Here is a 23529-nt window from a genome sequence, read left to right on the forward strand (position 1 = left end):
GAGTTTTAACTGTTTCAAATAAAAATGCTACACTAGTGGGATAAGATTAAATTTTGATCCCCCGATCCAACCCTTCTAGTTACAAACTATTTCTCCCTGAAATGCAACACGACGTGGATGGTACTTGCAAGGGCGGGCGGTATAAACATTTGAGGACCTTCATTCTACGTCTCGAGTAACGATTTATAATACTTAGGGGTTAGTACTGACGGAGTGCTAGGATTTCTAGATTTTTTTTTATTTTCACAGAAAAGAGAAAAAGCAAATCCCTCCTAGGTATCAGCAAGACCCTAGGGGTATCTTCTCCTTATATTAATCCAGAATCAAAAACCCACTGAGAAATACAAAAAATAAGTCACTTCGGATATAATAAGTCATGAATCCTATCTTTTTCTAAAGCTTGTAGCTATAGGATCTTGGATTTAATTTTCATTCCTATGGTAACAAGTCTACTGGAGGTCAATTCAGTCTAATGGCAAATAAAGCCACACAACGGAATGGATGTCTGTCCTTTGTGCACGTGTGTGTGTGTGCACACACCCCTAACAAAACACAATCTTCCCCCAGTGCGAGGAACTTAAGTGACGTCAAGGAAGCTGGGAGAAAGGGATTCCTTTAAAATGGTTGATTAGAAAATTCATCATTCAAGACTAACGTATTTCCACCCCAAGGCACATCTAACTGTACTTTCGGAAACAGGAGGAAGGAACGTCGTCAACAAGCAACCAACGCTGAAACTGTGTGTGTATAGAGATAAGTACTCATCTCGAGGTTGTTAGCATTATTTGAGTGCCGATCTTTTTAGACCCTTCTTGCGCTTCTGTCTTCAGCCTCTCAGGACTTCCTTTCCATCAAAAAGTTGGTTGACATCAAGCAAAAGTCAAAAGACCCAAACTGGAACTCAATTCAATTTGATAGAGCAAATACTAAGTTATTGAATGTCTATTTACAAGGCACTGTGCAGGTCTTTTGAATATACCAAAATGAATTATGTGTAATCCCTACATTCAAAGGCTGTATTATCTTGTAGAGGAGATAAGACAGATATATGAAATTTAAGGGCCATCATTTTTTTTTTTTTTAAGGATCAGATAAGGACCAGATGATATCAGGATGATTAGACAAAGAAAGCTTCATTGAGGAGGGAGCTGCTGGGCAAGGCCATGAGGGATGAGAGCATCCTTTTTTTTTTTTTTTTTAAATAAAGATTTTATTTATTCATTTGACAGAGCGAGCGAGAGAGAGAGAAAGAGAGAACACAAGCAGGTGGAGCAGCAGGCAGAGGGAGAAGCAGACCACCCCTCCAAGCAGGGAGCCCAATGTGGGGCTCGATCCCAGGACCCTGAGATCATGACCTGACCCTAAGGCAGTTGCTTAACCGACTGAGCCACAAGGCACCCCAGATGAGAGCATCCTTAATAACAAGAGTTACCATTTATGGTAGGATTTGGCAACTTTTTCTGTAAAGAGCCACAGAGTAAATATTTTAGGCCCCGTGGCTCATGCATCACGGAAGCAACTATTCAACTACACCCTTCTAGAGCAAAAGCAGCCAGAGATAATACCGAAGCGAATGGGCATTGCCCTGTTCTGATAAAATGTTATTTATGGATACTGAAATTTAAATTTTATATAATTTTTACATATCATAAAATGTCCTTTCCCTTTCTATCCTTATTTTTCAATTATTTAAGGAGGCAGAAACCATTGTTAGCTTGTGGACTGTACGAACACAGATTTGCCTGTGAGTCAGAGTTTCCTGACCCCTGATTTCCTGAGTTCTCACTAGAAATACAGTGCTTTATGATATGTGATCTCATCGAATTCTTACACCTGTTTTGCAGGGTAGATGTTATCAGTCCATTTTCCAGATATCGAAGTGGAGCCCACAGGGCTTAGGGCATACAGATTTCAAAGACCCTGCTTTGAACCACTAGGTCATACAGCCTCCCAGGAATGGTAAGGAGCTTATGGGAATGGTGGAATTAATGGGTTTTCTTCAGCCAGAGGCATTCCAAAATCTAAAAACTCTTTTAACAAATACAAGGTTTGCTATCACGGCTGGCTCACAGTGAACTCATTTTAGATCTCTGTTATCATTAGTTCTCTCTCTTCACAAGTCATGCAGGGGGTGGATACACTGTTTGATAACTTCTACTTTCCAGAGTATAATATTCTCCTGTATTTGAAGGAAAAAGAACAGCCTTCTAGCATTCGTTCCAACCTCCCGACCCCCTCGTCCCCTATGGCTGCCCAGAGCCCAGATGTGGAAAGTCTTGCTAACTCCTGTGGGTAACATATATGCTTCAGACATGGTTCTCTCAAAGTTGCCAACTTCTTGGCTCCCCATTCTGAGCAGCGATTCCCTCGTGCATGGCTTCTCTACTGTCTCTTGTTTAAAAGCAACGGAATGTGCTAGAGAAGATGGAAGGAAAACAGGAATTGCCATGTTCTCCCAGCACCTGTTAGGATGACATCCGGTGGTGGTCTCGATCCTTCTTTGATCACCTTCCTTCTCTGAAAGAGCCAAGTGTCTTTCACATTATCTGCAGATCATACTGGGTCGTTGGCTTCCAGATATGATACTGACAGCTTCATGAGTCAGTATACATCTGTTAAAGATCGGTCACATGTCCAGCATCATGCTACAGACTGTGGAGAGCTCTAAAGTTTAAGATACTGACCTCCAGGAATTTGCAATCAATTTGGGACGGCAAGACTAACAAACATAATAATAGTAATATTAATAATAGCTGTTCTTTATCAGGCATCTTGGCACTCTACCAAACACTTTATACATACTCTGTCCAGTAAAAAGCAAATCCAGACTTAGTGAGCAGAGTATTATTCAAGAGGATTATTGCAAGTTGGCTGGGGGCGGGGGGGGTGGATACTACTGTAATATGAAGAGGGGATTGTTACAATAGGGAGAATACTCTGGTGTGGTCTGCAAGCATCTCAAGAGTTAGGTAAAAAGAGTTTTTCTTTTATAGAGAGAACTAAACAAAGCTAGAAAGAACCAGGTGTGGGGAAGAAGTGTGAGGCCAGCCTGTTCTCAGGAGGGACAACATGCTCGTTCAGGCTGAACGTGGGCCAAAGTTCAGGGGTATAACCAAAGCTCGATCAGCAAGCATTTTGTTCTGATCGATCACTGGGGACAACAGTTTAGGTGACCTTTTATAGAGCAAAGAATGGGGATTTTGAGTCTGTATCTGGCCTTCTCATAAACAAAGGGGGCAACCATGAGTCTTATCATCATCTCACGGGGAAGGTTAGTTCTTCGTGGTAAGCCATTTTCCAGAACATGAAGAATGACTGGATTTCTTCGTGTCTAGGTAAGAGTCAACACTGTCAATTCTTCCTGTCGACCTTAGTGGTGGGTGCTGAAACTGTCCCTCCCTTATTGACGACAGACCTGAGCAACGGCGAGGGAAATCACTTTGCCCCAGGTGACAGAGCTCTAGGTGAAGGAGGTGGAACGTGTCCCTGGGCTTGTCTGACTCTGGAGGCACGACCAGTCCCACGTGGTGTGCTTGAGATGGTCAGCGTTAGAGGAGTCTGGACGGCCAGAGAAGTCTCGGAAGGCTTCCTGGAAGACCACGTTTTACGAATGGGCGGGAGCTGACCAGGTGGTCAGGGACATGGATGATGAGGGCAGGGCCAGCAAGGTCAAACCACAGAGGCGAAGGGGCCAAAGCGGTCTTTCAAGAGTTTCACGCTGTGACACCGACTTTTACAGAAAGTGACACAGGCCGGGTAGGGCCACACTGAATGGGCCCCTGAAGAACCAGACCGGGAATCTTGGGCTTGACGAAGCAGCTAGGAGCAAGGCTTGGAGCACGGCAGTGGGCGAGGAAAATGAGGCAGGCGATGCCGTGCGGACTGACTTAGATCGAATGTCTGAATAAATGCGAGCCTAGAAGCAAAGGCGACCAGCCAGGACGCTGTAGTAACAAGGCAGGCCTGGCGGTCTGCGCTCAGCCTGGGGTGACAATCGTGTGTGCGAGCGTGAGGGGCAAACCAAGGGAGTACTGCAGAGGAAATGCAAGGATTTGGTGCCTCATCTGGAGAGAAGGGGTTAAAGAGAAAGCATGTGCCGTGTTAGAAGCCGTGTCATAAAAACTCATGATTTTCCTAAGTAGGTTTCCTAGAACTTTTGTTTTTCGGATCCGCTCTCAGTATTATTAAAAATAACAAACAGAGAGACAAATAAAAAAAAGATGTGCAGGCTCTGAGACGCACGAACAACTCAAGTGAAAGTTAAGCAGGCTTTCTCGTAAATCTGCAGAAAGCCTCCAGAATTCTAATATGTATTACAAATCTCCAAAAAGGAAACATCGCATGCAGTGTTGTCAGAAAATAATCTGAACGTGGAATTCGTTCCTTGCAGAGCATCTTGTTGGATTGCTGTGCGACTGCACCCCTTTTGGAACAGAACCTAATAGTTCATGTTATCGAGGACCGACTATGGGCCAGATGCTCTAACAGCCTCAAGACTCTTAGTCCTCACAACGCTCTGCGATACTCTCGTGGCCCCATTTTGCAGATGGGGACACCAAGGCTCAGAGGCCTTGAGTCATTTGTTCTAAAATCACGCAGTCATATCCTTTTCCTTCCCACTTTGCTCCCTGTTTCCTTCTATATCATAGAGAGACGAGATCTTCAAACCCAGACTTCTCTGGCTTTCTCCAGAACACCCCAATTACTGCATTTTGCTGGGCTGCTTTCAACGACTTCTGAAGGCCTCTCCTGGGTGCGCTTGTCACGCATCCCGGGCTCGCAGACACCAGCTTCCGGGCTATCGGCATTCACCTGCTGCCACACGGAGCTTCTGGTGGCATCATTCAGGTTTTAGATGACTCTTCCCCCTCTGTTCCCCCGAAACTGACATCTATAAACATGACAGCACAGGCAGCAGGAAAGGGCGCAATGAGCAATCTCCAGCTCCTTAATGCGGGCTGGTGTGATGGGGGGAGGAGAGGGAGGGCACAGATACGTCCTGACGCCTCACGCGTCCCTAGAATTAACATGCACCACACCAGTGCTCACAGCCGCTACCATCACAAACTGTTTAGTGTTAAATTTAGAATAAAAACCAATTAAAAGATAACAAGGAGACATATGCTCCGAATGGCAAGAATCAGAGTATTTACAGAAATATGACCTCTAGCTACTACAGGCAAGCATTAGTAGCTTTTACAAACCGTAATCTCCCCACCTCCCCCCTGCCCCTTCTCAATCTTCACCAACATCCGTAGGTCATCTCCCCCCAGACGGCTTTCCCAGGAAAAACTACTGTGCTATTTAATATGGTGAAGGGACTCATGTGGATCGGAAAACCCGAGACCATAAAGATCACTGCTGTCCTTTTTTCCCCTGCACTCGGCCAGAGGACTGGTCGGGGTTCAAGGTGCTTCTCCTTGGGGTTCCTGCCGTCCCACACGTTGTCTATGAGAGAAGAATACAGACGAATATGTAGGTTCCTCATCCCTCCCTTACATCTCAATAAGGTGTGGCTGCAGCTCAAGAGCCCCCCCCCAAAGTGAGGTCTTGCTAGAATGGACATTTCAGAAAGTTGGGTTTGCTGCCTCTGGATCCCCAGCCTTGTCAGCATCGAGAAGCAAATTGTACTAGGACAAAAAGCAAAAATTCTGTTACTCAGAAATCCACGTCAGCCTGGTTCAATGTCTCAGCCAAAGAGCTTTAAATGCTTGCTGTTCCACAATGAGGGAAGTCGCCGCAGGGCCCACAGGCTCTCCATTTATGTCCACCTAGGGGATTTCTATGGGCAAGTCTTGCATGGCTTACCCCATCCTCACCTTCCACATCCCAAGAGTCAGCTTTTGGGGGACATTTCCCAAATTACTGTCACATTCGCACTACGCTTGACATGTCTTCCCCTCAGTAGACCTTCCACACTTCCCACTGGTCTACTCCAAAATTTTCCTGATGGTCAACCTATCTCTAGATTTGATATCTCCCAATTATCCTCTTCACTGTTACCAGGTCTATGCTTTATTTTTTTTTAAGGTTTTATTTATTTATTTGAGAGAGAGAAAGAGATCACAAGCAGGGGAAGGGGCAGAGGGAGAAGCAGACACCCTGCTGAGCAGAAAGCCCGACACAGGGCTCTATCCCAGGACCCTGAGATGACCTGAGCTGAAGTCAGACGTGCAACCGACTGAGCTCCCAGGAGCCTCTGGGTGTATGCTTTTTTTTTTTTTTTAAAGATTTTGTTTATTTATTTGACAGAGATAGAGACAGCCAGCGAGAGAGGGAACACAAGCAGGGGGAGTGGGAGAGGAAGAAGCAGGCTCCCAGCGGAGGAGCCTGATGTGGGGCTCGATCCCAGAATGCCGGGATCACGCCCTGAGCCGGAGGCAGACACTAACGACTGCGCCACGCAGGCGCCCCTGGGTGTGTGCTTCTAAGGCACAACGGGGACATGCCTTCTCTCCGTTGAAATCCTTTAATAATTCTCAAATGACTTTAAGGTAAAACTGAGGGGATTGAGCATGGCCAGCAGGCCCTTTACACCTGTCCCTGGCCCCTCTCTAGCCTCACTTCCCCCGTATTTCCCACACCCCCAGGCTTCCCATGCCTTGCTTTTTTCCGGCTGAGACTGTTCTGGCCCCGGAGGCTGCACGCTAATGTCCACCCCCCACCAGCTCTCTGTCCAGGCAACGCTTCCTCCAGGACGGTTTTCTCAATCCTGCCCCAGTCTGGATTAGGAGCCCCTCTTCGCTGCTTCCTGTTCTCAGGTCTCTTGTAGCCCTTACCATACTATTATAATTTCTAGACACCCTCCCATATATTTTATGAATGACTTGAGGGCCGGGCCTGACTATTATTCATCAATAGACGCTCAGCACGTAGCATCGGGCCTGGCACTCGATACGCCTTCAGCAGCAGGTAATGAGTGCTTGCTAACTTGTAGACTGGCGCCCTCTCTCCGGGGGTGGATGGCCAGCTAAGAACTGGGCAGAGGAAGGATTTCAACTTGTTTGCTATTATGCTCAGAATGCCTAGCAATTACAGAACTGTTAAGAGTAGATTGTGCCATGTGCGATCTGGCATCCTTCTGGGATGGAGTGCTCAACCTGGGTCAGCATGACGGGCACATCAGAAATACAAAGAGAGGCACCTGGACGATGGACAAGTGCCCAGAGCCCTTGTGGGTTTCAGCACACGGAGAAACAGACACAGAGCTCTGCGAGACTCAGACCGTCGGTGACCGAGCCTGGGTTCTGCCACTCTCTACGTGACCACAGCTTAGTGTCTTCACACCGCAGGTCCCAAGCAATCCCCTCTGGAATTAGGGGTGCTGGACTGCCAGTGGGGTAGGGGACTGGCGAGAGAGTCCTACTACAAGGGCACACAGTCTTCAGGCAGATGTCCCCAGTGGGGAATGCTTTTCTAGTTCAGCACCCCGAGGATCTAGGATGATTCATGCCCCCTGCAGATCCCCAAGGGACACAGCTCTGGTTTGCAAGGTGCCTTTCATGGTTTTCTAATTCAGAGTGACTGAGAAGAGCTCACAAAAGACCCTTCACCAAACAGGGTCATCAGATGTAACCTACCTCTTCCTTCCTAAGGTGCTGAGAAATACGGTGTACGTGAAATACTACTCATTGTAAGTTACCATTATAATGATTTCTCAGGGCCTTTGCGGTGATAATACGTTGTGATTCTCTAAGGGAACAGGGCAATGATGTTCACCCTGCTAATCTCCCTCCCTGCTCAGCAGGACAAGACACATCTGCCTGCTCTCTTCTTTGCCACCATCTCCGTCTGGTCGCCCCACCTCCTGGTGCCCCCTTCAAAGTCCCCTTGGCTGAGCTACCCTCCACCTGCCACCTCTACCCGCTCTCTACCCGTGAGCCATTCAGGCCTTCGTCCTGGGCCCTCTGCTCTTCTCCGTCACCCTCCCTAGTTGAGCTCACCCATCCCAAAGCCTTAGATACCGGGTGAGTTCCGCCGACTCACGGATTGGCATCTCTTAGCAGTGACCTCTCCTCTGAGCTCCAGACCTGCCTGTCCCAACAGCCTACTGGACTCCACTTGGTTGTGTGTATGGAGACTCAAAATCGACAAGTCTGCATGAATCTCTTTATTCCCCATCCACCCCCAATCTGTTCCATCCCCTCCCCTCCCCCACGTTTGTAAATGGTACTTTGGCAAGCAAATATCTGGGAATTATGCTGATTCCTCCCACCCTGCCCCACTCTCTCCCAGACACCCCTGTCCTCAAGCTTCTCTGTTCCATAAACAAACCTGGCTCTGTTCTTTCCTCTCCCTGTCCACTGCCTGGGTTACTGTTTTAGGTCTCTATCCAGTGTCCCTGTGCCCACTCTGGCCTCCCTTGAAGCTATTCTCCACCCCGTGCAGGAGGGATCCCAGCATATTATACATGTGACCGGGGCATTTACCTCAGTGGCTCCCTTTCCAGCAGCCTAGCTGGGGCTTCTGTGGCTCTGCATGGCCAATCTCAGCCCTTCCAGCCTCCAGCCAGGCCACAGCTTCCTTGCTCCTTCGGCTCTGACCCCACCATGCTTCCCCACCTCCTTGCACTGGCCACTCCCCCTCCGTGATGTCTTTCCTCCAGCTCCTCCTCCACATCTCAGCAAAAGTGTCACGCACAGCTTCCCTGATGGCTGTGTCTCAAGTGGGCACGGCCTCTGGCACCCTCCTCACTACCCCCTAGAGGTAAAGTTCCTAATACTTTGCTTATTCTTCATTTGCTGGTTTATAGTCTCCATGAGAGCAGGTATCCTGTCTCTCCTGCAGTTTGTTTGCAGGTTGACCGGCAACACCTGCACGAAGTGGAGACTCAATAGTGATGAAACAAATAATGAAAGCATAAAAAAATAGCTGATGGAATTACAGGGGAGATATCCTAGGTTCTATTTGCTTTGATGTTTATCTGTCGATCGTGAATGACCTTTACGTGCCCAACGAATGCAGGAGACATGGTCTATACAGGTCCCAACATATTAATCACCCTTGAAGACAGTGATTGTGGACACTTTGAAGGCATGACATCTCCTTTCCGTTCAGCCCTGTACAAGAATGCAGGGGCCGGGGAAGCTGGGAGGCGGTGTCTCCCGATATCCTCATCCACAGGACTCTGATCGATACTGCCTGTGAGCCCCTGTGAGCAGAACCGACAGCCACATCTATGGGGAGTTGCAAAGAAGTGGGCCGAGCTCCCTGCTCTCTGAGGGAGGAGGAGGCAGAGCCGACCGAATAAAAATACATAAAGTCATAAATGCCCCCAACACATCAATATATATAGAACCAATTACCACAGTCATCGACTGGGTTTGTAATAAATGGACAGGAGGGGCCCCGGCAGTCGGCACGGGCGGCGGAAGCACGCGCAAGGAGCGACTTTACGAGCTGCCCCTGCGGAATCAGCCTGACTCCAGAAAAACCCCAAGGAAACAGAAAAGTGTCAAGGGAGTCCGGGCTGTTGGTTCACCCGATTAGGTTGTTTTTCCCTGTCACTAGCACTCACATTTCACCTACAAAGCACGTATCTTAACTGGCAGATTTACTGAGAAATGGAGCTAAAGAAATGCTTCTTTCTCCTTTTCTTTTTCTTTCTTACTTTGTTATTTTGGTTTTTTATCAGCAAAACCAAAAACGTTTTAAGGTCTTTTTGCACCTGCTTGATTTTTTGATTGCCTTCGACGGAGGGTCTTTGTGGCATCACCTTCTAACTAAGAGTAAAGAACACCGTCCCTCGCCAGACTTAATCAAGTCCACGGGTCTCGTGCGGTGATGACTGAGCTGAGCCGTCTCTGGCCCAACAGCGTCTCTCCCCAGAACTGCTTGATGTTGCCAGGGGTCTTTCATTTAAAGCTCTCCACATGTGTTGCTTCGCCTCCCTCCTTCGGCATGTTCCAGATGCCTCCTGCGAGCAGCTGTCATCAGCACCGACTTTTTGGTAGTTGATAGAACGTGCATTAAGCCTGCCCCTGAGAAACGTCCCAGGAAACGGAATAAACGCTCACGGTGGATCTTGCAATGGCTTCCTTCCCCTCTTTTGTGGGTTCCCCTGAGGGCTCTGCCATGCTGTCCCACGGATACTGACCAGCCACTTGCAAGGAGAGAAGAGGTAAGGAAAGGCTGCCAGAGGAAACAGTCAGGCTTTACTTGAACATCTAGAATCCCACAGTGGGTTAGGAGCCCTCTTTTATTAACCACCATACTCCTGGTGCCTAGCACCGTGCCTGAGTACAGTAAACACTCAATGCACACTTCAGAAGGAATGCGTAAACGCCGTTACCTTGCAAAGGAACTCAGCCTTCCCTCGACATGCTGCTGACTGAGACCTGCACGTCACTGACTACTGGCAGCAACCTAGCGGGAGTAAAGTCAAAGCGTGCTTGAGAATTTGTAAAAGAGGAGAGCTGGTCTGACTGGAGGACTATCTTCCCCTCATCGGGAACAGAGAAAGAAATGATGCATTCTGGAGCCTCTGTCTCTTGTAGCACGAATCACCTACACTGTGTAGTGTAGCTGGCACTTGGGGCCAGGCTTGAAAATGATGTCAACTACTCTCATTTTTTTTGAGATTAATTATTTACCTGATCCATTTCTTGCTGGTTTCTTTGACATTAGTTTTTCTAATGTATTTTTAAATTTTCTCTTTAATTTATATCTTCTAATAATTGAAACAACTTCCCAAGAGTTCCATGGGATTCAGGAAGACTGTCTCTGACAACAGAGGAATGAAAATGAGGAATGAAACAGAAATGGTCAGTGGCCAAACAGATAAGCTCAGATGAATGGGGTTTGTTGATTTGTTGGTTTAGGTCAAAATGGTTTTATGTCTTGTGTTTCTGTTTAAGCCCAAGTTACGCGTTACACCTGACACATATCCCGCCCCCTGCACCCCCACCAAGAAAACTTTCTGACTTGCTTTATAAAAGAAAGGCTGTTACTGGCTCCTAGAACATTAACCGGTAGCCAGAAATTTGGAAAGCTATCACAAATTGGAGGTCCACACGTGGATTTAGTCCATTTCCTAGTATTTAATCCTAGTCCTACCTTGTGCTGATCACTGGCTTTAATGTCTAGCCTATTCTTCTTCTTCTTTTTTTTTTTTTTTAACATTTTATTCGTTTAAGAGAGTGAGCAAGAGAAAGCACAAGCCAGGGGAGGGGCAGAGGAAGAGGGAGGAGCAGACTGCCCGCTGAGCAGGGAGTGGAACTCGATCCTAGCACCCTGAAACCATGACCTGAGGTGAAGGCAAACGCTTTAGCGACTGAGCCACCCAGATACCTGTCTAGTCTATTCTTCTTCTTCTTTTTTTTTTTTTTAAAGATTTTATTTATTTATTGACAGACAGCCAGTGAGAGAGGGAACACAAGCAGGGGGAGTGGGAGGGGAAGAAGCAGGCTCCCAGCGGAGGAGCCTGATGCGGGGCTCGATCCCAGAACCCCGGGATCACACCCTGAGCTGAAGGCAGACGCTTAACGACCGAGCCACCCAGGAGCCCCATAGTCTATTCTTCTAATGCCAAACTCCAGGACATGACAACCCCCCTCCCCACTACACCCACAACACACTCAAACCTGGAGATAGGGAGGAGGGATGATGAAGGGGTAGGCTGGTGCCAGGGGTGTTGGGGGCAAGGTGTTCAAGGAGAGGCTGTCTCAGACAATATGCAGTCATTTCCCTTGGAAAGGGAAGAAGAAGAGAAAAAGTATGGCATTGACTCACGTATTCATTCCATCAGTATTGACTGACTGACTGACTGCTAGACGCTGTGCATGGTGTTACACGGGGCTGGAGATGGGGTAGGCGTGGGGAGTGAACCAGAGATGCGTAGATGTTCCTTGACAGCAGACTGTCAATGAAACCAGGATGGGATTTCAAACAAAAACAGAAAACTGCTAACAAGTTCTCTCTCAGCCCCAACATCATCCACTTATGTTGGAACTTTAGCTGTAGATAGGGCCAGGGTCCCACCTCTGGGGCCCGAGAGGAATCTCTGCATCTTTATGCAGGCAGTGGAGCCAGACGGCAGAGGCTTTGAATCGCAGGTAAAAGGGAAGGCTGGTGCAGCTGGACACATTCATGAATTTTTCCCCCTTTGTGGAAGGCACCCGACAGCTCCTTTGCACTTAAAAGGCAGAAACACCCAGGCTGCTTATCAAAAAGCCTTCCCCAGGCATCCTTTTCCATAGAGAGCACATTCTTATAGCCTCTATCCCCTACCTCCACAAAAAAAAAAAAAAAAAAAAAAAAAAAAAAAAAAAATCCCCTCTTATATGGATGGGAGAAATCACACTTATTTCCTCATCTTTTCCCAGCAAAGGGACTACAACTGGAACTGAAAATGGTTGCCAAAGGATGTGATGTTGACCCTGATTTTTGGGATGAAGATTTGGGCCCCCTGTAGGTGATCTGTGACTCGTAAAACATACATCAGTGTTTCTGTGAAGAGCGAATGTACCTAGGGCGAGTTTTATTGATAGCCCTTTGAAATTTTCGTCAGTTACTATTTTGTTCAAAAAATAATAAGCTGACCTGCAAATTCATTAAAATAATTCTAGTAATAATAGTAATAACAATAGTAAGACTCATAATGCGTTGAACACTTACAGAATGCTAGACATTGTGCTTCATATATAATTACTGTATTCAATCTTTACCTAATCCTCACTTGTATGATAAGTATTCATAGCCCTATTTTACAGACATGGAAATCGAGGCTCACAGCTTTTAAGGAAACTTTGCCAGAGTCACAGCAAATGAAAATTGTAATAAAAATCTGCCTGACTTTAAATATTTCCTACAAACAACTACACTAAACTCCTTCCACATCAGTAGAGTTAACCTATTTAGCCATGAGCCAGGCATTATTAAATGTTGCATTCTGTTATAGAAGTAGAAATCATTGGGGCGCCTGGGTGATGCAGTCGTTAAGCGTCTGCCTTCGGCTCAGGGCGTGATCCTGGTGTTCTGGGATCGAGCCCCACATCAGGCTCCTCCGCTGGGAGCCTGCTTCTTCCTCTCCCACTCCCCCTGCTTGTGTTCCCTCTCTCACTGGCTGTCTCTCTCTGTCAAATAAATTTAAAAAATTAAAAAAAAAGTAGAAATCACTGGATGAGTGTGCAAAATCACAGAACATTAGAAGTAGAAGGAATTTTAAGTATCATCTAATTCATGTTCGTTATCCTGTATACAGGTGAGATTATTTTGAAGAGGGTTAAGTAATTGACCCATGACCACCTGGCTATTGGCTCAACTGAGACCAAGAACCCAGGTCTCTTGATTCCCCACCCAGTGCTCTTTCCCTCAAAACGCCACCTTAGAACAGGCTGGGCAATAGAGACATATTACTAAGACATATTAAGAAACAAGACAATCATCCCCAAAGACATGAAAACCCCAAGTAATGTCAAGTTCAGATTTTCACATTTGATGTGGAATATCCCCTTGTATCACCATCTATCTTGCAAATTTCACATTTCCAACATTTTTTTTTTTCAGAAATAAACTATTAGTTGTGGGGTAGAGCACATAACATTGAGATAAAAGTGCTGGTAGACATATGTGCTGCGCCTTATGCTTATTTCTCTTGGGTCTATATCACCAGAGCCATCCCACTTGAGCACCGATCTACAGGCTGGATAAAGGAGGATGGGCTAATGCAGCACTATATATTAACTATACTGGAATTAAAAGTTTTAAAACAAGAGGATGAGGTGAACACATTGGTCCTATCTCAGCTTGCTGAATCCAGGAAACAGAACAAGTTTGGAGAAAGTAGGCTTTCTCCTCTTCATCTGCCATCAGATAATAGAGGTTTCTCTCTTCTCCACAGTCCTACTGGGTATCAGTCTGATATTTATCAAGTCACTTTATAGACCCTACTAGAAAGCATTATGCTAGAAGCTATGAGAATTAAAAAAAAATTTATGAAGCCTTTGCATTTGCTATTTCCTCTGCCTGGATGGTTCTGTCCCAGCTCCATCTTATCTTTTCTAGGTCTTAGCTCAACTTCACCCCTTTATCACCATCACTGGGGCCTTTCTGTGACCGCCATCTTAATCAGTTCCCAATCTTTCAGCGAATAGCTACCACATCATCTGGTTTCAGTCTCTTCGCAGGATTTCTCATTATCTAGAATTACTGCTTTCATTTATTGTTACCTGCCACTGTCTGTCTCTCTTCACTAGGACATAAGCTCCATAGAAGCAGGAAACTCTTCCGCGTCATTCATCATTAAATGCCCAGTGCCTAGACCCATGTTTAGATATAGAAGGTGTTAACTAAATGAATGGGTAAGCCCTCTTCCAAGAAGCAATCAATCAAGTTATGAGGGCAAAGCTTACATGTCTGGAGTAGAAAATAATCCAGAATACTATATAATTAACTACTGAATTGTATGTGTATGTACAATATGTCACTCTTGTCAGGCCCATAATTATACGAAGGGAATTGGGCATCACCACCACAATTGTCCCATTAGCTAAAATGCTAGCCCTATGTTACTGTATGAAACTTTACAGCCATTAGTGGTTTCCGCAAGAAAAAAAAAAAAGGGAGCCTCTTGAATACTAATTTAAAAAAAAAAAACTTAGAGAATGCTGGAGACAGTAAGATGAGAACAATGTTGCCTACAGTACAAAGTTTAGAAAAATCAGCTTATCACCTTTAGTCCTGATTGCTGGCATGTTTCCAATTCCCTTCAGTGCCTGAGGGCTTAAGACTGTTCAATTCTGCACACAAGCCTACCGATCAATGGCTTAATCAGAGAAAAGTCCTGGTCCAAAGTGAAAACCATTCAGTCTAGTCCTCTTATCTGTGACACTCCTCTGTGGGGATGACACCAGGACATAGCCCTGGAGGCCACCATGCCGTGGCTCCAGCATTAAAGTTTCTGCATTGGACGGGTCGAACGAGGATGATGAGAGAACCCATTCCCTGTTCATCTTTGAGACAAGTCAATCACCTTGCTGTTCAAAGTGGGTCCTTGGACTGGCAGCATTGGCATCAAGTGACAGCGTGTTAGACATGCAGAATGTCAGGCCCCACCCAGACTTCCTGGATCAGAATGTCCATTTTAACAAGATCCCAGGTGACATATGCATGATTAATTTTGAGGAACACTGCCACATAGGAAAACAAAATGACTCCAACTGTACCATCATCACTGATCCTGGTCCCAAATCCAACAACAATCAAAAATCCAGGAAACTCAAGGTGAAAGGCAGTGGATCCACTATGATGTCCAACCAGGGGTGACATCTGGCCTTGCTGAGTTCATCTTAGGCCAGTGGCCTGGCGTTATTTATGTCCTGGTCCCACCTCCATTTCATTCACTCACCTTCCTACCTTAATCTCTTCTTGTGCCATTGGCAGCAAAACAGCATGCAGCTGTATCGGGTATATCTCAAGAGGTGAAGGCATTCTTCTTGTCCCGGCTCTGCCCCTGACTAGTTCTGTGACTACCTGCAAGTTATAGAAGCTCTCTGAGACTTGATTTCCTTATCTATAAAATGGGAGGGTCAGACTTCAGGATTAAATGAGGAAAGTTATATAACATGCTGTTTGGTAAGCTTATTCATAATGATGTCTTCCTTCAGCCTACAGACCCAGTTTACTCTGCACTCTGCATCAGGGCCCAGGGACTTGAAGATTTAAATTAAACCTCACCCATATGTTTCAGAAAGCTTAGCTCCTTTTCAGAGCCTCTGTTTATGATCCCGTCAGGCTCAGCTTCAGCAGGACCTTCTCCAGGTCTGTCTGCCTGGGAAAGCCATAGAGCAGCTGTCTCCTCCAAACCAAATCCCCTCTTGCTCACTACAGGGCTTTGCGTATAGCAGGCCCTCAGCAAATGTCTGAGGAATGAATGAATTAATCATTTAAAGAAAATAGCTATATGCCGTAATTGCTTTGCCACTGGAGTGCTAACTTCATTGTTGTAAACGTGCATAAAAAGAGCCTTTGGAGCTGGCTTGCAACCATAGGGTTGTAAAACACAAAACATTATAGAAACTTATGTTATTACTCTTTGTTGGATGTCTATGTTGCGTTCCCGAACTTAATCAGATTTTTATGCCATTTACCCTAATTATGTACGTTAGCCTACAAACTGCACCAGCCATCAAATTCACAAGACTGAGTCTCTGCTGACCAGTACTCACAGGCCAGGTTCAGAAGGCTGACTGCTGATCCAGCTATTGTTTTTGCTTCAGCCATAGGAGAAATCTATTCATTATTCTGGGGAGAGGGACCAACGGAGTCTGTCTTGGGCCCTATCCACCCAAAAACAAATCGATGGAAAGCGGAAAACATGGCGTCCTGTGTGGTAGAAATACAATGCCATCTAGGTGGCTTACTTCTTCCTTTGCCTCTAATCTGATTTAAGACTTCTTGGAGCTAGAGGGTCACCTTATGGAAAAAAACAGAAAACAGAAAACCTCAGCTTTGTATCATGGAAGAAGAGGAAGCCGTTCTCCTTAGCTTTCCCCATGGAAAGGAAGCAATGGGCTTGAAACAAACAAAAACCCAGTGGATTATGGACTAGAAAGTGCAGCAGAAAAGAAGAGTTTCCTGATTGCCACTTGTCAACCCAGATAACCTCCCCTATGTGCACCAATGGCGATGGCAAGAAAAGATAATGACAAAGGTCAGATCTAAAGTAACAGTGAAAGTGGTATTGGAAAAGGAAAGGGAGAAAGCCCTGAGGAAATCCACTTCTTAATGGAGTATGAAAGAAGAAAGAAAGAAAGAAAGAAAGAAAGAAAGAAAGAAAGAAAGAAAGAAAGAAAGAAGAAAGAAAGAGAGAAGAAAGAAAGAAAGAAAGAAAGAAAGAAAGAAAGAAAGAAAGAAAGAAAGAAAGAAAGAAAGAAAATGTATTGTGCTTAGTGTGTCAGGTGGCAGATTAAAATTAAGCCCTTGGAAGTTCTTATTTGACGAAGATTCAATTTTTTTTTTTTTGGTCACTTCTCTAGAATCTACAGATCTATAGCTCTTTATTGTCTTTTTTTTTTGAAGTAAGAACAAAATAAAAGATTCCTTCCTTCCAAAACAGTGGATGCTAATTATATGCCAGGCACCATGTCAGGGATGAAGACGCAAACACTAATAAGACATGATATTGTTTTGCACTTCTTCCCAGATTTCTATCCAAAGTTCAGATCTCTGTAGATAACAATGGTATGCTTTGTTTTGGTTTTGGCTTGGCTTTTTTAAGTCAACTTTAAGTCTTCACTCAAGGTAATGCAAACTTTGCAGAATATATTTTTCAATGTGTTAAAAGGGTTTGACTGTAAAAGTGGCACATGCTTATTGTGGGAAAAGCAATACAGAAATTTCTAGTACAAAAAATAAAAGTCTTTACCCCATAGTCCTAATCTTAGAGCAAACAGACAATTTGTTCTCATATATACACAAATAAAGCTATTTTGAGATTATATACATGTTTCTCTCTCTATATATGTATATATACATATACATATTGTATACACACATCCATAGACATATTTTTAGTGAGAGACTAGAAGATTATATATATATTTATATGTGTGTGTACTGGCATATATTTATATATAGATTTTAAAACAGATGAGACCCTAATATATCTACTCTTCTGCAATTTGCTTTGTTCACTTCCAAATGGCTAGGAATGGAATATGTCTGGATGGATACACAGTCTACTGGTAGCAATGGCTGCCCGGCTGTCTCTGGGGAGTGGAACTCAATCACTGGGAAACAAGAATGGAAGGAAGATTTATTTTTTATTTGTTCTGTTTTATGCATTTTGAATTTTTAAAATAAATAATCTTGTTAAAGTAAAAAAATGAGAGAATTCTGGTAAGTGCTGTCAAATCTGTTATTGCGGGAGACAGTCATGCAGGGCAATGACAGCACAGGGAATGGGAAGAGCGCCACCAAGGGATAGATGCAAGGTGCTGGGAGAGGCAGTGAAGACCTCTGCCCAGAGCATCAAGGGAGGTGTGGTGGACATGGTGGCATGTGAGCTCCCCTCAACTGGACAAACTGGAAGGAGGGGATGGTAGAACGGAGGGAGAATAGTTGACAAGACAGCACAGGCACATAGGCTCTGAAGTATGGCAAAGGATCAAAGCCCTCATCCAAACCTTGACCCTGGACCCAGAACTGGGGCTGACACTAGGACAGGGTATCATTTAATTGCAAATGGCAATTTATAGAGCTGAAGAGAGCAATTAAAAAATGAAAGTAAGGAACAGATATCATAGCCAGGAAGACTAATTTGCTGATCCTAAGGGGCTAAGGGGAGACAGATACCCTCCCAGAAATTAGGCAGCTGAACAGACACCTAAGAAAGGAGAAAAACGGAGTACGCCACGAGAAGATAAGACAAGACAGGGACCCAAGAGGAAATTTCTGCATGAGACAGAACCTTAGTGGTGGAGACTTCAACGAGCATATCTACAGCCTTAGACTGGGGCAGGGAGGGAAGCCCTGAGGTCTTGCACTGTCTTCAAGCACATGCAAGGGCTTGGAATTGAGAGCAAGCCGCCTCATAAGGAAGTGGCCTGTGACGCAGCAGCTGGAGAGGGCAGAAATTTGGCAGGCTGAATAATGGCTCCCAAAGATGCCTGATCTCTGGAACCTGTGAATGTCACCTGTGAATGGCAAAAGGGACTTTCCTGATACGCTTAAATAAAGACTCCTGAGATGGGCAGATTATCCTGGATTATCTGGGTGGGCCCAGTGTAGTCCAAAGGGTCCTTATAAGAAAGAGGAGGCAGGAAGAGTCCTGCAGAAAGCCAGGTGACTCAGAGATCGGAGTGATGCAACTTGAAGATGGACGAGATGGCCACAAACCAACGAACACAGGTGGCCCTGAGAAGCTGGAAGGGGCAAGGAAGGGACTCCCTCCCCAAGAGCCTCCAGAAAGCGCCATATTACTGATCCCTTGAGTTTACCGCATGGAAACTGGGTTTGAACCTCCGGCCCCAGGAGAGTCAGGGAATACATTTATGTTGTTTGAAGCCACCCAGTTTGTGGTGATTGGTTACATCAGCCCTAGGACACTTAACACAGGGAGCGAGGTCACGCTCATGGTGGGAAGTCAGCAGGGAGTTAGTGAAGGGCTTTGAGCTGAGTCGTCACGTGATTAAGCGTAAGAAGATAACTGTCATGCAGAATAGACTAGAATGACAGGAAACCAGAGAAAAGGAGACACGCGAGGAAGCAGTTTCAGTTCTTATGGGAGCTGATACTGTAAACTCATACAACTTTGGGAAATGGACAGGAGAAGACACCTGTTGGAGAAGTATTTAGGTGGTAAAAAGAATAGCATGTTGTAAACAGGTTAATGTGGCAGATGGAGGAGAGCATCTAGAAGGACTCCTCACTTTGTGTGGTGACCCGACGTAGTGGACAAATCTACTAGTGGATACAGAGAAAAGAGATGGTGACCACTGATGTCCCCGCAGAATATCTAGGCAGAAATGCTCAACACTCAAGGGCAAATGAGGTCTTGAGTCTCAGGAAAAAGGGAAGGATTAGAGGTGGAGGTTGAAGTGGACACAGAAGAGAATCCCCCAGCAACAGTGAAGAGCTGAACATGACAGATGAAATTCTGGAAAATAAGCAAAATGTAAATGATGTCTTTAGAGGAATAAGGGGGGAAAGGAATGAGAAATAAAGACCAAAGATTTTTGAAGAGAATCAGGAGAGAACAGAATTGGGGACAAAGGGAAGAGAGAATTTTCGAGAAGGCAAACCTGGTCAAGAGGAACAAATTCTCCAGCCGACGTAGATAAAATGATCACAGAATGGAAAAGTGAACCTCTGATTATGAAGTCCTTAATTTCCTTCTCCAGAGCTATTTCTGTAGGGTGAAAGGGGTTGAAAGCAAATAATAGTAATTTGAAGAGCGAAAAGAAGTTGAGAGGGTAGAGAAGATGCATGAACTACTCGTTCAGGAAGTTTGGTGATAATACGTTGAAAGGAAACGGTGGTAAAAGAGTCGCATGTTTATAAAACTATTATTTGGGGGGAAGATAGAAGGTTGTCAGCGGGATAATTCAAGTGATGAAGGGCTGTAAAGATGAAAGATGAAGACACTATTGAATGAGTGGGGTCTCAGAGGAAGCAGAGAGGGACGGGGAGCCGCTGCACAGGTGGAGAGTTTAGCCTGGAGAGGAAGGAACTCATTACATTTTCTGAGGCAAGAGGGCCAAGAACAATGAGAGCAGATAAAGTCAGTTTATCAGTGGGGAGAGGGGACGTTGGGAAATTTCAGTTCTGATAGTCCTTATTTACTCTGTAAAAAAAAAAAAAATTAGGAGAGGCTAATCTCAAGCAATGAGAAATGGAAGTTTCTTTTTCACAGGCTTCAGTCAGACTTACCGAAAGACAGATGTTCCTAAATGTTGGTATGGCCAAACCATATAGTGGTAGTATGACAAGTAAGTGCATGACGGATGGAAGGCTGCCTTCTGAGGATCTGGCCCAAAATAGCCAGCTGGGAGTCTTCATCGTCAGGCAGAACGAGTGCAGTCTGCTTGTCTATCATAAAACCCACTTGGCAAGATGCCGCCTCAGAAGGGCTTTTCCTACCATTTCCACAGCTGCCACCACCCCCGCTCCCACCACCACCAGTAACCACAATAAATGCCTGTTGGGGGGTTACCATGTGCCCTGCTCTGTGTTAGACCCTGGGAAGTTGAAGTTGAAGAAGGCATAGAACCTACCTTTGAGAGATTTTGTAGTGACTTGTGGAGAGAAGAGGGCAGTCTTGACTCTAGTGCCTGACCTGAGAAAGGTGCTCACACAAAGAGGGGCTTAGAAGGATCCACAAACTATGAGAGCTGGAAGGAACCGCAGAGGGCACTACAGGTGAGGTCCGGACAGTGAACTAAGCAGAAGTCACCTGACCAATGCCAGGTGACCCAACCCGTCAGTCCTGTGTATTTTCCATTTCAGCTCACCCCTAATAAGCCTCCTTTCCTAGTCAATCTGTCAGCAATTTTAGCTGCAAAAATCAACAACAGAGGAGCCCTTTTCACTAGAAGGTTTTGAAAGTCAGAGCAGGAAAGGACATATCATCAAAGGACTCAAGTCCAACAAGATGTCACTTTTATGTCATGGGAGGTACAGCCCTCTCAGAACACTTTCACTGCTAGTGAACAGATCCCGTTCTGGAGCAATCCTCTCAGAGTGCAGAAAAGTGGAAGAAAATCTTCCTTTGTTTTATGTATTTATATGTCTTCATCAGTAGCATACTTCATGCTTCTGGAAGAAAAGGAAATTAGCACCTAGGGAGGAGAAAACTATTTAAGAGTAATAAGCAGAGCAAACAATAAAAGAGATAAACTCTATGACGCAGAGTAAGACCTGGGAGGGGATGGTGGTATACAGGGACAACTGACAGAGCTCTAAATAGATGTATTAAAATGTTCGAGTAACTTCTAAGATCAGTAACAGGCAAGGGGTTGTATGCAGAATACTTAAGAGAACTAAAGTCACCAGTTGGAGTGCGACAAAATGAACTCTTCCATGGTAAGAATGGCTTGAGATCAAATGGGGAGGGCACAGTGCCAAGGTCATGGATACCTCGCCCTCCTGGGCTCAGTGTTGAACTTCAAGGACATGGCAACTCTCAGGATAGAAGCAAGGAAGAGAACCAGGGGTTCTGGGGGAAGGTCAGACTCATTTCCCAGCAGTCCCAAAACCTGGCCATCCCTGAATCACTGGCAAACAGAAACAGGGGAGGAATTAGCCTTTTGGTTCAATCGCTGAGCTCTGGCATAGAAATGTAACAAAGCTTTGCCAGCTGGAACTGGCCTTATCTACATTTGATTACACGACACTCCTTTCTTGGCAAATTGGAATCAGAGCAATTTTCAGAGATTGAAGTTTGAAAGGATACTAGAAACCTGGGATTGTGTGTTTGAGTTTTGGGGAATCAGGGCTTGGAGGGCAATGCCTGCAACAGCTGGAGCCCAGACACAAGCCTCTAGCATCTTCTGGAAGGAAATGCCCCGCTGCAAGAGAGGCCCTTGTGCCTCTGCTACGTCTTGAGCAAAACAAAACAGGAATTTGTCTGGAGCTCAGAGAGTCAAGAGCTTCTCAGCCACAGGGGCACATTTTCCACCGCGGCATTGCTGGCACAGAGGGTCCCTCCTTGCGGAGGGACTCTGGATCATTAAATCTTAGGATGACCTGCTTCTGAGTTTCCATTGCACTAATTTCATCGCTTGCCCTTTAGCAACTCACACACCCCTAACTTGGCCTCATCAGAATGCCATGAGGGTAAGCTCCGAAGAAATTCCATGAATGGCAATTCTATACCGGTCTTGATTGATCAGAATACGTATTTGCCAGCCAGTACTCCTCCCATACCAGAAGGTGAATTCAGAAGGTTTGAATAATTCCAATTTCTTATACTTACTTGGACTGAATACTAACTTGCTATCCAACAGCGGACAAAGATTTATTTGAAAGGCTGTTATCCAGAGCTATACAAACACTTGAGCCTATGGAGATTTCCTCTTAGCACAAATCATTGGGGAAAAAAAGGGCCTAAACACAGGGCAGGATGGAGCGAGAAGAGGTTTGCTCTGTGGTTATTGGAACGGGTTGCCAGCCGGGGAGGGTAGAGGCAGGACATAGCAGGGGAGACTGCAACACTCTCCAGCTTCTCCCCTGGCCATAAGAACAGTTGAACACTTTGCCCTTGTCATGACAGCAGAATGCACGGGAACCAGTAAAAACCTTTAGAGGACCCTCCATGATCACTAACACAGTGACCATACACTTTTGACCCCATCCTGTATCTGAAGTTTCCCCAAACACCCCAGCTGGGCAGTTTTAAGGATGGGCACTGAACACTGCAGCAACATCTGAACTAGTCCTTCGCCAACAGACTCCTTTAGTTTGGGCCCATGATTCGCACCCAGACAGCCGTACCTGCACGGGGTGTAGAATCTGCTGATGAGCTCATCACTCACCTTTGCTGATGTCTTCATATTCCAGCCAGAGTCGCCGCTGCACCTGCTTGTTTGGGTACCAGATGGAACAGGACTCCTCAAAGCCATAGACAGCTTCCTGGATGTAATGGTTGCCGAACTGGTCCAACAAGGCCACAAAATCCCCGCGTGACGTCGCCCCGTCCAGGGAGTGGAGCGCATTGCTGAGGGCTATGGAGAAACATCACCCAAGAGTGAGAGTGAGGACTCACAGGTGGGTGCTCAGATTCCCGGGCCATTCAGCCTCCAAAGCTGAAACGCCCGTGTGGCCTGAAGTGATGCTGGAGAGCTGGCTGGACCTATCAGCTGGACATTTTCAGTCCGCTAAATTTTCTTTCCTCGATGAGTATCTCTCAGGCCAGTTGGTTATGTTGTTAACTTCGTGCAGGCAGAACACCGCCAAATCTAACTCCCTGCTCAAGTCAAGGTTGTTTTTTTCTTTTTCAGATCGTAAGTCATGACATTAAATCAATTTAGTGAGCTCAAATAATGGCATTTCAAAAAAAAAAAAAAGAATAGCGTAGTCTAAAATAGAAAC

The 23529-nt window shown here is 45.5% G+C and overlaps 1 protein-coding gene across 2 annotated transcripts in view; it reads right to left on the bottom strand.

Annotated features, from left to right (window-relative positions):
• ASTN1 (astrotactin 1) overlaps positions 1 to 23529 on the bottom strand; it is a 290412-nt gene that overhangs the window by 42229 nt on the left and 224654 nt on the right. For both annotated transcript variants that reach the window (XM_026509292.3, XM_044387798.2), the window contains exon 16: positions 22974 to 23162. In XM_026509292.3, coding sequence (XP_026365077.1) covers positions 22974 to 23162 — 189 coding nt within the window. The remainder of the gene's footprint in view (positions 1 to 22973; positions 23163 to 23529) is intronic.

The sequence above is a fragment of the Ursus arctos genome, unplaced genomic scaffold (genome assembly GCF_023065955.2).
Source record: "Ursus arctos isolate Adak ecotype North America unplaced genomic scaffold, UrsArc2.0 scaffold_2, whole genome shotgun sequence".
Classification (NCBI taxonomy): domain Eukaryota; kingdom Metazoa; phylum Chordata; class Mammalia; order Carnivora; family Ursidae; genus Ursus; species Ursus arctos.